The 16579-nt window shown below is 42.5% G+C and overlaps 1 protein-coding gene across 7 annotated transcripts in view; it reads left to right on the forward strand.

Annotated features, from left to right (window-relative positions):
* The window catches only part of PLCB4 (phospholipase C beta 4), a 175399-nt gene that overhangs the window by 151597 nt on the left and 7223 nt on the right, over nucleotides 1-16579 (forward strand). For all 7 annotated transcript variants that reach the window (XR_014616088.1, XM_084203734.1, XM_084203733.1 and 4 more), the window contains 5 exons: nucleotides 2243-2358; nucleotides 4831-4906; nucleotides 10371-10546; nucleotides 15073-15174; nucleotides 16313-16370. Coding sequence is in view for 6 of the 7 variants with exons in the window: in XM_084203734.1 (XP_084059860.1) it covers nucleotides 2243-2358; nucleotides 4831-4906; nucleotides 10371-10546; nucleotides 15073-15174; nucleotides 16313-16370 (528 nt within the window). In the remaining variant the exon portion in view is untranslated. The remainder of the gene's footprint in view (nucleotides 1-2242; nucleotides 2359-4830; nucleotides 4907-10370; nucleotides 10547-15072; nucleotides 15175-16312; nucleotides 16371-16579) is intronic.

A 16579-nucleotide genomic window follows, 5' to 3' on the forward strand; every position in this document is an offset into this window, starting at 1 on the left:
ATTGTCCAGATCTTATATTCAGCTGCAGAGCAGCTGATGTGTCTGAGTGATGACCTTTAGTTTATATCTCTTCTTTATCAAGTTATATGGTGAGTACTGTTCAGGAGAATGAGCTGGGGTGGCATCACAGGCAGCTGGGCAAAGAAAAGGACATTTCTCAGCCACCTTCACTTTCTAGCAGCCTGCTTTTATGGGCCCCTACTTCATTTTCATATTTCTCAGAGCTGTCAGGTAGTTTCTGTGCTCTTTGGGCTAGACAGAAGAGAAAGGATAGTGAGGGATTACCTTGATTTATTCTCTACCAGCCCAGCAGCTCAACAGAGGATTGTGCTGTACAGTCCTAGCAGTCTCAGACACAACAGGGATGGTCACAGGTGCCCCTTGAGGAATTTACAATGGTTCTAGACAGTAACCACAATTGCATAATCGATCTAAATCCCCAGAGTCATCTGCTGCACATTCATATTGTCATTGAAAATGTGTACTGTTTGAATTAAAGCCCAGTAAAAAAGAGCATGAAAAAATCTCCATTTCACAATGCAGAAGTAGGAGTGCAAAAGATGAGGGGGCTCTAGACAAGTAAAGTTCTGCAACATGGATTTTTGAGCTGGAAATGTTAGTTCCTTCTTTTTATTTCCTCATCCTTGTATCCTGTAGTGAGAATCCTCCAGACCTCAGTTTTCAGCTGTGCACAGTATTTCTGTTGCTTTAGGGAGACACTGGACAGGAATAACACTGGCATTTCTGCACACACACACTCACTGTTCCCAGAGCAGCAGGATGTGACTCTCTGTGCTCTTCCTGTGGATACCCTTGCTGTGATTTGAGTCTTTCCATACCAGTTAGGTCCCTCTCAGAGCCCTGGCAGGACTGTGCCTTCAGTTTGTAAGGACATGTCATTTGTGAGTACATTCATGTGAAAGCTGTGCAGGTCCACTGGGCTCGAGGAAATCACCAGAACCTGCCTGAGGAGACTTCTACCTGCAAACCTGTTCTGAATCAACCTAGAACACATTAGCAACTGGAGCTTTGCATTTGAAAACAAAAGATGCTGTAAAAACCCACTCATGTTTCTTAGAGTTTTGGCAGAAGTTTGGGCAGAAGTCTCATGCTTTGCAGAGTTTGTTCTTAGTCTGTTATGGCAAGAATTGGGCAGCTCTGCTCTCTCAAAGGGGAGTGGGTATTTTCAGAGATGCTCTCAGTTACTTCACCTGTGGCTGGCTGATGTCAAGCCTGAGTCACTCTTTTCACTCTCCCTCTTTCTCCCTGCCTGGTTAGTCACTGCAAACACCCCCTGGCGAGGCTGGCATGTTTAAATATTGACAGAATCTGTGTGTTTCCCTTTAAATCCTCTGTGGAGCAGCAAATTCAGTGCCCCACTCTGAATACAGCACTTGGAAGCTGTGTGTGTTCCCTGGGGAGGGGCTTGGCAGATGTTAGAGTGCTGGGGCACAGCCCAATACTAGCTTTTTGAAAGCATTGCAGCACTGGTATTAGTGTTTTGGTAAAAGTGAGTGTAAAAGTGTTAAATTAGCATTTGCAGAGGCAGAAACTGTGGTAAGGCAAAGGTATATAGAAAATAATAGTAGTAAAGAGCAGTAGAATAGCCACTGTGGAAAAGATGCAAAAAGAGCTATAAAAAATGAAGTCTGGGATGAAGCTCTTTTAATTAATGAGGTTCTTTTTGCCAGGGCTGGATAAAATGCAGGGCAGTTGGGTATTAATACAATAACATGAATGAAAGAAGCATTTTTCCTATTGCAGTGGAAATTCAATATTTGCTGCTCTCCGTGCTGGTCAAACATTTGCATCATTTCTGATAAAGGAAAATAGAAAGCTAAGTTGTATTGCACAGCTTGCTGTCACTTGCTAGAGGGGATGTCTGCCACAAGGTGGGATTTCTCACTGGTGAGAGTGCTGCTGTCACTGGGGATCGTGGGCCAGACCTTCAGAGTTGTACTTAAATGGACATTTATTCCTATAGATGACTTTTTTCCTTCCTCATTGCTTTGTTTTAAAATGTACCATATTTTTGAGGTTCACTGCAGGTTTTGATTTTTCAGACAAAGAAGGAAAGTTTCAGTGCTTGTGATGGAATACCTGGAATGTTTAATACCACAGGGCTAGACCAGGTTCAGTTCCTCTGTCAAAACTGTCCATTTGTACACTGCTTTTGTAGGCTGTAAGGAAATTGCCCATCAAAAATCCAGTGACCTAATGGTAAGGCCCTGCTGTTTTCCAGGAGCACAGTGCCATGCAGAAGTTGCACTGCACACAGATTGACAAAATAGTGGCCCAGTATGATAAAGAAAAGGTGTCATATGAGAAAATGTTGGAGAAGGCAATCAAGAAGAAGGGGTAAGATTTTTTTTTTTTTAATTATTTTCCCTTAGACTTTAAATAGATTTGATATCTTATGCTTTTGTGGCCTGGATTAAAGTGTTCAATAAAAAAGGGCATTGCAGCTTGAAGCAGCATCATGCATCAGCCTGAGAAGGTTACTGATACAGCTGCATTTTTAGTTACAGTCAGGTTATTTCCTACAGTGGCAGAAACGTGAGCTCTGGGCATTGCACCATAATTACTGTGGGGGCAGAAAGGTTTCCCTGAGCTCTGGTATTTAAGAATCTCAGGGTTCCTGTTGGCCTGGGAAGGAGCCAGTGCCTCTGCCTGTCCAGATAAAATGGCCAAGGAAGGCGTGCCAGAAAGTTCAAGGAGGAAATGGCTGTCTCTGTGCAATAAATATGGGAATTCCTGGATAACAGTGCTCTCCAGATCACCCCAAAAGGGGACAAGTATCAAAGCAGTCCACAGTTTGAGGTCACTTAATTGGCACTTGCAGCATCTTTTCTTAATTTTGTAATGCATGGACACCAAAGCCTTTTTGCTAGTTTCATACTATGAGTTAAAAATAAAACTGGAAATGGCCACTCCAGAAGCAGCCTCAGTGCAAAGCCAGACACTGTTCCTTACCCCAGTTCCATGCTTCCATGGGCTCCAGAGCTCCCAATCACCTGATGGCTCTGTCAGTTTTACAGGGCTAACTGTGTGCATCTGATAGCAGCCAAATCAGAACCAGTACCTGGCAGACTGCTGTAAAAACACTTTCTAATGCCACAGCAAAATATCTTAAGGGCTTCCTTCAGGGTGAGCCCTGAAAGCCCATTCTGCAAGGTACCTAGTGCACAGCCCAGCTGTGCAGAGTATTAGAGGACATGCTTAAAAGTGCATGCATTGGTTGACACTTAGAAATTTGGTTGAACTTGAATGATCTGATGAATCCAGAGCCCTGGGTTCAGTGAGTACAGGACATGCTCCATTTTCTTGGCCATCATTCTGGAGCATTTGCAAGGAGTAAAAGTTGTAAGAGAGCTTGTAGAACGTGTTTTCAAGGCTTTCATATTGAAATTGTCAGATCATTTCCTGATAGAAAGGTCTCTGATAGGTGCAAAGACAGCTTTCTCTTCTGATCTTGTTGTGCACTTTTTTTGTGGTCCATTTCTGCCACATGGTGTGACAAATGCCAACTGCATATTGTTCAGCAAAGTAGGAGTTTTAATCACATGCTAATTCACTGACAGATGGACAGGATTTTGCTCCCTGTGCTATTTCTGTCACGCACTTGAAATGCTTACAAATCCCAGAGGCATATGGGAATAGGTATGGTTGTGTTCCCACTCTGAACTGGAGTCAGGGCACATAAAGATCCTTCTGGTTGATTGGGACTGCCCAGAAATCCAAGTGTGTGTGAGTGGGAGTGAGCTTGGTAGGTGACCCTGGATTGGGCTGGCCCTGGCTGCTTGACCCCAGCTGGGGACAATGCCATTCTCCATTATCCCAGGCTCCCAACCAGGAGCTGCCTTGGCCCAGGATGAAAGCTGTGTTTCCAGAGACAGGATCAGCCGGTGGTTTGGATGTCTGGGACTCTGAAGAGTCCAGTGATTGAAGTAATGAGGCTGTTTTGGGATAAAGTATGTCTGATCATTCCCAAGAATCAATGTCTTTCATACTGATCACCAAGCCAAATATTCCATGGCAGCCACACCCTGATCCCAGTGTTATCAGAGACACTTCCCTTTCAGCTGCTGGGTTTTTTCAGGCACAGGTGACAGTGGCCAGAACTTTTCTCTATGACTTTAGATGGCTTCCAAAGTGTCAAATCAGTGTTAAATTTTGTTAATTCCCCTTGCTCTGGGTAGAAAAGAAATGACTGGTGGCCCTTGGGAAAACAAGACACACTATTTTCAGTAAGGGCTTTCCTGATACTGTTTGATGATGAAATTTTCTGCTAATTTCTATAAGTTTAGCCATACTTTGATATGAAAATAGGATTTAAACTTGTTAAGAGTTTCATAAATCTCCTTTTCTGGAGCAAACATGGATTAATGTAACTGCAGTCAGCAATGACCATCCTTACTGGGCCAGCTGCCTCAAACTAAATGTAAGAAACCAAATTAGGTTTAAAACAGAGTCTAAAATCACGACAAGGACAGGCCTGTAAGTTTTCAGGCAGAAACTGGTTTCTCCTGGCAAGGTATTATAAGCCTGGAAAAGGAACCAAGTGTCATAAATGGAGATGCCTGACACATCCTCAGCAACAGAATAATTGCTGGGCCAATCTAGAATTAATCATGTGGTGTTTGAATTGACTGATCATTAATCCAACAATATTTTGTAAGTTGTGAATGGATTGCCAGAAGAAATAATTTCATTCCAATACGGTGCAGCACTTCAACTTTGATTAACATTTTAATTAGTAGGTGCTGACTGAATGGGGAGATGTTTAACTTGTGGCACACATTTGCAATTTTTCTTTTTTTTTTTTTTCAGAGGAAGTAATTGCGTTGAATTGAAGAAAGAAACGGAAATTAAAATTCAGACACTAACATCAGATCACAAATCTAAGGTAAGCAAACAGCCAATTTTAACACATGCAACTTCTGGAAGAGAGATTTTGAGACCCAAGTGGTAGTTAATTTTCTTGGAAGCATATGAATAATTTTCAGCAATAATAACACATTGAAAAGAATGGGAGTAATTGAGTGTCTAAAAGTGTTTCTTAAAAAAAATTTTAAAGCAACATCAATTTCCTGCTGTTTTGAAATTTTTGAAGAAAGCGCTATATTCATGCCTTGTGAAATGAAACTGGTCATTTGTGTCAGCTCTAGTTAAACAAAGAGAATATGTGTTATATGAAATTTGGATGCTAAATACATTCCCAAAATACATACATAAAGAAGTTTCTATTTCATTTTCCATCATTGTTGCCTTGCCTTGGTAGTCAGTTTCTTAGGGAACGAGGAGCCCAAGTTGCTCTTGCACCAAATGCCTCCCTGTTTCTAGTGTTGGTTTGTTTTGTTGCTTTCCCATGGCTTCCTTGCTTTGTTTTCTCCAAGGTCCTGGGGAATAAGAGTGCCCTGGGACTCAGCCTCAGCTGGTTTGGAAAAGCTGTTCTCGAGCTCCTGGCTCCCCTGGAGCTGCTCAGAGCTGTTTCCTCTGTCCTTCTGTCCCCTGCTGTGTGCACTGGCTTCCTGTCCCTTTGGAAGGCTTATCCAGGACTGGCTGACAGGTTTTGCAGGCTGTCCAGACTGGAGGTGGCAGGGACACCAGGAGCTCACCCATGTACAAATCAGCTGGAGGCAGTACTGGAGACTGCCCCCAGTAAAAGCTGAAGCCTGTGAAAAGAATCAGATAAAAGCAGAAAATACACACAAACACAGTCACATCTTTGGGGCTAGAACAAGCTGATTTTTATCTGGCCTTCTTTGAACTTTCTTCTCTGGTTTTATTATTTTATGAGGAGAAGATCCTCATTTTCTAAACAAGGTTTACTTTCTTGCTGCCCTCTCAGCTGGCGATGTAGCAAACCCCCCCAGGAACAAAACCTAAAGGATTCTCTTATTCCCTCTATCTTCTTCCCCTTTGAAAAGTCCAGAGCCCTTTCCTTAAACAAAAACAAATTTGTTAAGTCAAAAAACAAAAAAAATCATTCCTTTCTTAGTGAAGCAAACTCTCTGAGGATCACTGGCTCCCAATCACCCAGACATAAGCTCCAAAACTCATTTGAAATGACATTACACAGAAATTTATTTGCTCTGATCTCTCTCTCACCTGAATCACTCATAGTCTGGAGTTAGGTGTCATTTGTACACAAGGAACATCCAAATGTTCATTAATCTTCCAAATCCAATAAATGTGACTCATGTTCTCCCTTTCCACAAATATATTCTGTTTCTGAGCCTGTTCCTTTCAAAATCCTGCTTTCAAAATGGTTCCTTTTAATTTAATCCATACCTGGAAAAAAAAGATTGATTTTTTGTCCACTCCCATGTCAGGTTTTAGGATGACATTTTGAAAGGAGACTTAAATGTAAGATTTGAAATGTAAGACTTTATATAAGACTTGAAATTTCAAGCTTCTGATTACTGGATAATTCCCAAAGAACTCCTCTGCAAATCATCCCCCTCTGAAGATTCCTCTAATGATTTTCAATGTCCTGCTCGCTGTGGTTCCATCAAAATAGTCCAGATTATTTACCAACCTCTTTTATTTCACCTGCTCTGTGTGTGGGCCCTTGAATTATTCCTGGAGATCATTCAAAAGTTTGCAAGCAACAGGTTGGAAAACGGTGCTCAAGACCATGGGGAAATTAACTCTTATCTTAGATGAAGGTAGGAGTAATTAAATTAGATTAAATTCTGAGATGCTGAATGCATTAAACTGATATAGTGGGAGTTTGATTAATTAACAGTTGTTCAGCATTTCTCAGCGTTTGGCCCACTAATTTTGATATATCAGATTGGAATGTAATTCATCTTTAATTACAGCTCATGTCCTCCAGTACAGCTCTGTGCCTCAGCGTGCCTGCAGACACCTTCAGCACCAAAGAGACCTTTTCATCTCCAAATCTCCTCCTGTCATGAGGAAACATCCAGCCCAAGTTTGACATAAAATATTGAAATGAAATCTGAATGTCCCAGCGTGTACTTCCCACACAATTAACCTAGCAAATGCAAATTACTGCCTGCATTAGGAAAGTAGGTCCCAATATCAGGAGGGCAGAGGATGAAAAGAAAAAAAGGAAAGATTACTTCAAAGATCATTCCTGCTTGAACTTAGTGACTAAACAAACTTCTTGCATATATGCTGTGCAAAAGAAGGTTCCTTATCAGGATTTTAATTAGTCTCTTAGGCCCGGTGTAGGAACAGATGAAAGGACAGGCTTACAAACTCAGGCTGCAGAACAGCAAGGAGAGAAGGAAGCTAATGGTTATTTTTCCTGTCCTTTAGGACAAGCAACACTGCCTTAATAGCAGAAAGTAGGACAAGAACACAGCCCAGTAAAAATTAAATATATGCTGCTAATAAATTGGAGAAAAGCAGGGATGCTCTCTGTATTTACCACAGCTGAACTTTGAAGCATTTCACAGATCTGCAGCAGAACTGGATTTCAGATGATTTAATGGCCATGAGTTTTAAGTTCTTCAGAATCTGAGTCAAATTGGGTGTTTAAAGTCTTGTGGCTGGTGTTTGGCACATCCCTTACATCCTTCTCACAGGTTATATCTTGCTGTACCTGAAATGAGACTTCTGCCTTGGTGGAGATGGAATAAAAGAAAGTTTCTCTTTCACATTTCAAGCTTCACAGGAAAGTTTGTTTTACAAGGAGGTGTACCTGCTTCTTAGACTGCCTGCTGCTTCTGGAATTAGCAGCACATCATAGCACATCTGTCCATGAACACAGGCAGGCTGTTCTTCTGATTATTTCCTCCTTCTTAGATTAAATACTTTCTCTAAGTATTACCACACCGTCACCTTGTCTTTGGGAGTTGGACTCAATAATTCTGTGAGATATTATATGATCCTGTGGTATCAGTGTACCTGAGATTCAGAATTCCTGCCTTCAGGCTCCTCTGTTGTTTATAACATTCACCATTTGTTTATAACATTCACCATTTAAAACAACTGTTTCATTATTCATTTGCAATGAGCCCTTGAGTCTTTGTTCCTCTGTGTTTGTTTTGTAAACTCTCTACAATGAAGTCACAAAATACTCACTTCCACTATGGCTTCTATTTTATCATTTTTATTGTCATTTTTCTTTTTATTATTTTTTATTGTCTTGTATTCTTTTTTTGTGCAAAGTCCATTTTGCATTTTCTTTACGGTGTAAGGGGGCCTTCAGTAAAAGTAAACTCTTGTTGTTTACTGGAATGCCTGTGGTGGTGGTGAACACTTGGCCTCGTGCTGCCTGGGCCACGTAACAGCACTTGTCTTTTGGAAATACTAACAATTTCTGTGACTGGGGGAGTTTTCTGAGGGCACAGTCCCTTTGCTGCTGTGCTCCAAATTGCACCCAGCATTTTGGGCTGATCTACCTGCACCATTTTGAATTCAAATCGCGGAGGGAGCTGATTCCATCAGGAAACTCTGTATTGACAATAAGAAAGGAATGTGTTTTCCTAAGCCCTTCAGCCATGCCTTCTAGCTCTCCTAAGTGCGTCCTAGGTCCCCCTGGGGGTGGGTAAGCCAGGTGAGGTCACTGTTGAGAGGAGACTCACACAACCTCACTCAAGTGTCTTGGTGCTTGAGGCCCTGGAGATGTGAGAGGGGCATTTCCAGAGAGTGTAAGAGTGATAAATCCTGCTTTGGACCTGCCCACAATTTCACATCAGCAGTACCAGGAGCGTGGGCTGAGCTTGGCTCAAACTGAAGTGCCTTAGGTGGTGCTGTGGGTGAGCTGGAGTGTCTGCCCCTCAACCTCTGAAAAGTTCATTTTTCTTCCTTCGCAACATCCAAGCATTTATTTGTACTCATTTTAAAACGGAATCCTCATGTTTTTCAGGCTCTGAAGGCAGTACTGATGAGCACCTTATTAAAAACACTACTCCCACAAACTGCACCCCATCCTCCACATCATTTCATGGCTGACAGGCTCTGGGCTTAGCTGTACACTTTCCATGGGCACAAAAAGGAGCATGGCTCATTTTGCTGGAGGCACGCTGACTCTTAGGCACCCTGCTCAGTTGGGCTTGTGTTAGTCATACCAGCTTCTGCCTCAGAAGGCTTTTGTTGTTTTCTGCAGAAAACTCCAGCTTGCTCTCTATCAGCTGCTTGTACCTGTTTTGATATGAGGCCACCATTTAGCTGTAGTTAAATGCAAATCTGGGGTTTAGGTAGTAGTAGTCATCCTGCTCTGTTCCAGAATTACTCACTTCTTTGTTTCATTAGATCCCTTCTTTATTGGGCAGCTTGAGCTTTAGGTGAGGGGCCCTTCAGAGGAGCCTCTCCAGGGCAGAAATGGAGACTGGGGCTGATAAAATCTCCCCTTTTTTCACCTTCACCACTGTGTGCAAGACAATCTGTTCTTCATTATGCAAACCCCAGCTAAGATATTTAGCTGGAGTTTGCATAATTCTCTCACTTTCATTCTCTCACCTTTCTCTCCCCAATTTCTAAGCAAAATGGTGGCAATTTTTGTTAAAAAGGATTGAGTTTGCTTTCATAGAAGGTGACCCAGATGTTATTGGTTGTAGTTGAAATGTTTGCCTGAAGATGGATTTATTGGGAGGCACATTTTGTATACCATTTATGGAGAAGTAGGGTAGCATGTCAAAATACCCAAAGATAATCATTAAAGGTTATTAAAACATATCTTTCTATTAGCTTCTTTTTGAAATCAATGAGCGCGAGATATTATAATAACAACTTTGGTGATTTAGGCTTCTTAATACTGTCTCTTGGGAACATTCCAAAACTTTAATCTCATTATTCTTGTGAGGCTTGGGAGATAAGCAAGAGAAGAATACTTGTCAGATTCCCTGCTGACTTAATGACTGTAAAACAAAGATAGGTAGCCCATCTTCAGATGCAGGTTGTACTAAATACAGGATTTCTCTATAACTGCTCTGTGTTTGTGAACCTGTCTCCACAAAATCAAAGGCTATCTTTAAGCCCTCAGAGAAATCCTGCTCACTAGGTTTTTCCATTGTTAAGTTCAGTACTTTCAATACGTATATTTTTCTTGGCAACAAAAGCGTGAAGCTGTTTTATTATTAGCTTGATGTCAGAGAAGCTTTAAAACAATGCTAATACAGTGAAGAGCCTATTTATTCAGCCACTCTATTCAGGGCACTTTAGGTAATAGTGTCTTAATAGTAGGGTTTGGTTTACATTGCTTTTATACCCACCCAGCAGTGCCCTCAGTGGCTTTGCTATCTGTGAAGCAGCTTCATTTGTGCAACTTCATTTCTCACAATTTAGCTGCGTTCTTTAGAACCCATTTTGTGCTTGTCTTTCCATCACCTTCTGCAGCAGGAGGAGTTGCTCTGTCTGGAGGCTCTAACAGGGCTGGTGTTACCCCCCTGCAGGTCAAAGAGATCGTGGCTCAGCACACCAAGGAGTGGTCCGAGATGATCAATACGCACAGCGCCGAGGAGCAAGAGATCCGCGACTTGCACTTGAACCAGCAGTGCGAGCTGCTGAAGAAACTGCTCATTAATGCTCACGAACAGCAAACCCAGCAGCTGAAATTCTCCCATGACAGGTGAGCAGGCAGTGCTGCCTGGGAACGAGCGCTTGCTTTAGGCCTGCTCTGTGTAACGCTTTAGCTTTTTGCACTGACAGCTCCAGAGGCAGTGGGTGCATGCAGGGTACAAGTGGAAGAAGCAGCCGTGCAAGGTTTAGGTGGTGTCCTGGTGTCTGCCGGGGAAGGTGGGAACCTCTCAGAATGGAAAATCTGACCCCCTTCCCTCGGAATTATTATAACTGTGAAATCATGGGGTTGTCAGGCGGTGCTGTGGGAAAAGGAGCAGCAGTTCTTTACTGTGTGTAACAGGGCAGACAGACAGACAGACAAACCAGCAGAGCAGAGCCCGGCCGCGGGCGCTGTCCCTGCGCTGCAGTTCCGGCCGCGGCCACCAGGGGCGCTGCTGGCTGCCGGCCGCGCGGGCGGGGCAGGGCTCCCGCTCCAGCAGGGGGCGCCGTGGCTCGGCCGCGTCTCCCTCAGGCGGCCATGGCGGCCGGGCCGGGCAGCGACGGCGCCAAGGGGAACCGCGGGGCCGGGAGTGCAGCGGGCCCCACAGGGACGCAGGAGATGGGGCAGAGGCTCTGCAGCTCCAGCAGGAGCCGGGGCGTGGGGTTAGAGCGGAGTGAAAGCCCCCCAGAGCAGAGGAACGGCGCGGCCGGGCGGCGGCGGCCTGGCTCCCGAACACGGCCCGGAGAGCTCCCTCAGAGAGGCAGGGGACTCGGGGTCCGGGTTTTCCCCTGAGATGGTGAGGATCCCTTCCCGTGAGGCGGGGTGTTAATAAGGTCCCAGTGCAAGAGCTGCTCTTAGGAGCAGAGCCTCGCTCATGGCAGAATGTCGTGGGAGACAGAACCCCGCAGTGGTGGCGAATTCTCCCCACAGCAGCTGCAGCATTTCCCCTTCGATCCCATCAGCCAGAGGAGCTCAGCCCAGCCTCACCCCCAGCCAAAATCTCCCGCTACCTCTGCCCTCCAAAAGAGAGCCCCTCAGCTAGGAGAGTACACCTGCATCCTTCCCCCACCTTGGCCATTTATTTTGTGTCTCTGAGGTACCCGGTCATTATTGTCTCTTAGCAACAAATGGGACAAAATTCCCTGAGAGAAAGAAAAAGAGAGAGGAAAATTCTAACCTCCAACAGGTAGATGTAGGAATGGGCTTCTTAGCTGATTTAGGTCATCTGAACCTCCTTAAAGGCAGCAGGGGTGATGAAGCATTTGTAGTTTGCATTGACTTTACCCAGGAACCTCAGTTTGGAGGCTGGAAACCGAGACGTATAAAATACAGAAATATCCTTTGGAGTTGCTGTCAGCTGGGGACTCGTGTTTATAGCACTGCTGGCTGTAAGAAAGATCCACGAGAAGTGAGGTCAAAAGGGGCTGCAGTATAAGCTACATTAGACTGATGTGTTATCTTCATACAATATCTTGCTATAATCACACAGAAGATGCTACATGACACTTATGCTTTTGAAATTAACCATCCTGCCTATTTGAAATCAAATAAATGCACATTATAGTCACAGTGCTAAAAATGGTGGTAAGTAGGAGAACAATTTTTTTATCCTATGTTCTCTTATCTGAAGCAGCCTAAAAGCATATGGACATAAAATATGTGTGTACATAAAATATATATTCATGTGTAGATTCATACGTAATTGTCTTCAGCACCTTTCACATAAAAATCATGGGGGGAAAAGAAATAAAACAAATCACATTTGAAGAAGGAATTGGAATGAGTTTTTAAATTCCTGAGCAAAAAAGCAGCGTGTCTCTGCGTCAGAGAGAACACATGCTGGGAGCTGCAAGCTTTTCATCCAGCAGAGAATTGTCCCAGCAAAAGGCTTGTAGTGAGCTCATCTTTATGTTAATCTGTGTAAACCCATCTCTCCAAGCTGTCCTGCAAAACATACCCAGTCAAATAGGAACTCCACAAACTCTTAAATTACTATACAAATTCATCATTCAAAAATGATTAGCCAGAGGCGGGTGCAGTCCCTGGTTCTGTACCTCTAAGTCATACTTGGCAGTATCAGCCCAGGACATCACATCGCTTTCTCTTTTTTTGAGTCTTTTTTTCCATCCTACTTGAAATTCATCAGAATGCTTGGAAGATGATTTCTTAATATATGGCCTGTAAAAATAATTTTTTTTTTCTTCTCCATACATAGTTCCACGTTCTCTTAACTTTGCTAGAAGCTGTCATTTCTGCCTACCACTATATATACACTAAGACAAAACTTAAATTTTTTAAAGAGCTTTTTTGTCATAGTTTTAATCTTTGGGTTTAGAATTTCTGCATCTGTATGTTGTTTAAGCATCCCTCTATCATTTCTTGTATATGATTCTCACATTCTTAGCAATGGATTTTGCCTTCTTATTATAAATCATTCGTGTTCATGTATTGCTCTGTGTTTAAAGGTACTAAGAATCAGATTGGATAATTTACATCCTGATAAAAATCAAGAAGCCTCTTTGTTCAGTGTCCCAGGAGTAACAACCTTCAATATTCTTTCTGCTTTATTCATTGCAATTCAGTGTGCTTCTGCTTATTTGGGAATTATGTGCAGACAGGGAACTTTGCTGTTACAAACAAATTTAAGACTGTGTCTGAATGTATGAATATTTCAGAAGAATTTGGACTGTGAAATATTGAAATGTGAATAATAATGCCCCCAAAAGGTATCACACTTCATAATTTGTAAACTTTTTAATGTAATATATTGTGTGTAAGAAGGCATGTCCTTATCTCTAGAAGTCAGGAGACAATTCAGGTCTCTCCACAGGAACAAGGGGTTCTGTGAGGGCAGCATGGGAGTGGGGCAGGCTCTCAGCAGGCTGTGCTCACCACTTCCCTCTCTCTGAGCTGGGTAATCAGTAGGGTATCACAGCAGAGGGCACAGGGCTGTAGCAGAGATCAATAATCTCAAATGATGCCTGCTGTAGGAAAGGTGCTTTCCCTCCATGGCGGCACAAAAAGCAATTTCTGGCTGTGCTTTGGGCTCATTTAAAAACAAAGCAGAAGGCAGCAGGTACTGCTAAAAATCTGAAGCTTATTGAGCTGCAGGGGTGCTGGGCCCCCTGCCTCCCCAGACTGAGTTCCCTTGGCTGATCTGGAGGTGGTGATCCTGCAGCAGGTCAGGAATTGGGGACATGAGGCTGTTATTCACAAGCATTATGTACTCCAGATAAAATAACCTGAGAGAGAGAGAGAGAGAAAAATTGTGTGGTGGGTTTTTTTTTAATAGAAGAAGAGATTTCTATTTATTCAAACAATACTGGTGTCAGAAAATGACATGTTAATGCACTTTGATGTCATCTAAATATATATATAAATTCCAAGGATAGACTTTCATGCTGGAAGTTAAGTATCCCTTCAAAAGACATGTTTGTATAAATTTCAGAGGTGCAGTCACTATGACTCAGTAGGGAATCAGCAGCTAAATCTTGCAGTGCCATGTTTTTCAGAATCCTTTTTTCTTTTCTTTACCATCCTGGCTTATCCACTTCTTCCAGTTCCGGGAATCACCACTGCCTGTGGGAGGAGAATGTTTTTGCTGGAGACAATGTGATGTGTTGGCCCTGCCAGCCACCTCCATGGCCAGTGCCTCATTTCCAAATCATCAGTGATGCACTGTAGTCCTCTAATCCTCTTAACTTCTTCCACTCTAAAGTTGTGTCTGATGCAAACAGGCTAAGTCAGTTTGAACACCTACACTCACTGACTTTTTTCATATCCTTCAGCGCAGTAATCAAAATAAATTATTTCAGCACTCCTCTTAAGACAGGCTGTTTGAAAATCACTTCAATTTCAGTGAGGAAAATAAAAGCTTTTATTTGAAGAAAGGATTGTTGGAGTGAAATATGTTTTCAATGCATCATATTTTTTTTAGAACCCAGACTAATTTTTGTTGTGATACCACTGCTTTTAAATCTGTATCCAGGAAATGTTCAACCTTAGAACCAAGAAAAAAAGGCACCACAGTTCTTTAATAAAAATTTTTAAAGAGCTCTCTCTTTTCACAGGAAAGGCTAAAAGGTTCACTGAGCCAGTAGGAGAAACCAAACACAAGCCTGCCTATGGCCTAGACCCCTCTTTTCAGGCCCACAGGCCCAAAGTAGAAGTTCTAAAAGGAAGAGTGTCAGCTCATACCACAACTAGCAAACATTATTACTGTTGATACTGCTGTTACCTTCTAAGTGCAGGATTCGTACATTTTTAGGCAGTTGTAAAAGACAAATTGCATTTTTGATAGTAGCTTGTACTAGGACAACTCATATAATAGGGAGAAAAGAGAGTATTTTATACCCTTTTACAATATTCAAAGTGTGAAAATGCTTTGAACTCGTCTTTCCAATAATAATCTCTGGAATAAATGGAGGTTTCTGGATCCCTGCTCAAACTGTGTAAGTTCTACCCAAAGGAAGGGGATTTGAGTGTTGTTTGTTCCTTCTTCTTCCTTAATACTTCAAGGAAAAAGTAACCTCACAAAATTAACCTCCACTACAGTTGCACCTCAGGCATTAATGACTGTGTTTGCTTTTGCCCAGGGAAAGCAAGGAGATGCGTGCCAACCAGGCTAAAATATCCATGGAGAACAGCAAAGCCATTAGCCAAGACAAATCCATCAAAAACAAAGCTGAGAGGGAGAGGTGAGTATCCCTTCCTGAGAAGGGAAGATTGCTGCCAAAGGCTGACAGGGGAAGCTGTAGATTAATTCCATTAAAACCATGCTTTTATGGATGGAAACGAAGGTCTAAAGATTGTGCTGGATACAATTTTAGATGACCCTTTTAGGAAAAAATGTGATTTTCTCATATTTATCCATTAATAACTCTGATGCCCTGATCATCTTTGACTGACTGGAGTAGGTCCAATCACACTATTGAATTTTAATTTTTGTACTTCAAGACCATTATATTTTTTTGATTTTTCAGTGAGATGGGGACCTGACTGAGAAGGGAGTAAAAGCAGAATCTACACAGTGATGTCGTTATAAGCCTTTGGGGTTTCCCCTTCACTTTGGCCTTGCCATCTGGCTCGTTCTTTCCTTTTTTATATCCCCTCCTTGGCACTGGGCTATTTTGGTCCCACAGCCTGAGCCAAGTCCCTTGAGTGCTGCACAGCCCCAGCTCATGAGGAGGACGAGCTGTCAGAGCCCTCGGTAACCATTTGCTTTGTTGTGTCAGACCTCACTAATGACTCCCAGGTGAATCTGCTCCCAGGTCTGAAAGCAGTTCTGGTTTGTGGGCTGAATCAACTGTTTGAACTATTTTTGTTCTCTGTCACGGCAGAAATCTTAGGCAGAGACACTTGAGTTATGTTATGTAACTATTAATAGTATATTTAAATTTATGCATAAATAGCAGCTTTAAGAAGCTTGCAGCATTGATAAGTGTAACTTCGCTTGTGATCCTTGGATGATTTTTTCCCATTACCACTCTTAAGACACACAGCACTTTTTATATGCCAAAACTGACAGCAGCATGCAGCAAGGGATGCACAAATTAATTAAACAATTTTTTTCAAGTTTTGACCACCACTCTTGAGTAAGGAAAAAGCAAACTTCATTCACAGCAGTCAAGCCTTCAGTCATACTGCCAATATACTTGGAAGTCTCTAAGTGTAAAGTTCTGTAGCCAGAGGAGTGTACAATTTGCCATTAGTCCCACCTGGTACAGACAATCAGAAAACAAAATACACCTGAAGAGTTTGTGGTTTTCTCTGTTGCAGCTTTTGGGTTTCTTTTTTTCCCAGTGATGTTCATGGAGAACATTTTCATTTTTTCAGGCGAGTCAGAGAACTGAACAGCAGCAACACAAAAAAGTTCCTGGAAGAGAGAAAAAGGGTAACTATAACCTTGAAAGTCACTAGGCACTGCTTCTGGATGTTCTTTTTCATTCCTCTGTGGAGAGAATGAAAAAGAGTCTCATTCTGTGTTGAGAATCCAGCTCTTGTAGATTTTTGTCTTTGCTTTGTTGCACATACTTGTAGAATAAAAGATCTGACATCTATACAAGACAAAGCTATTTTGAATTAACAGAATTACTGTTCATT

The sequence above is a fragment of the Fringilla coelebs genome (assembly GCF_963513975.1).
Source record: "Fringilla coelebs genome assembly, chromosome: 3".
Classification (NCBI taxonomy): domain Eukaryota; kingdom Metazoa; phylum Chordata; class Aves; order Passeriformes; family Fringillidae; genus Fringilla; species Fringilla coelebs.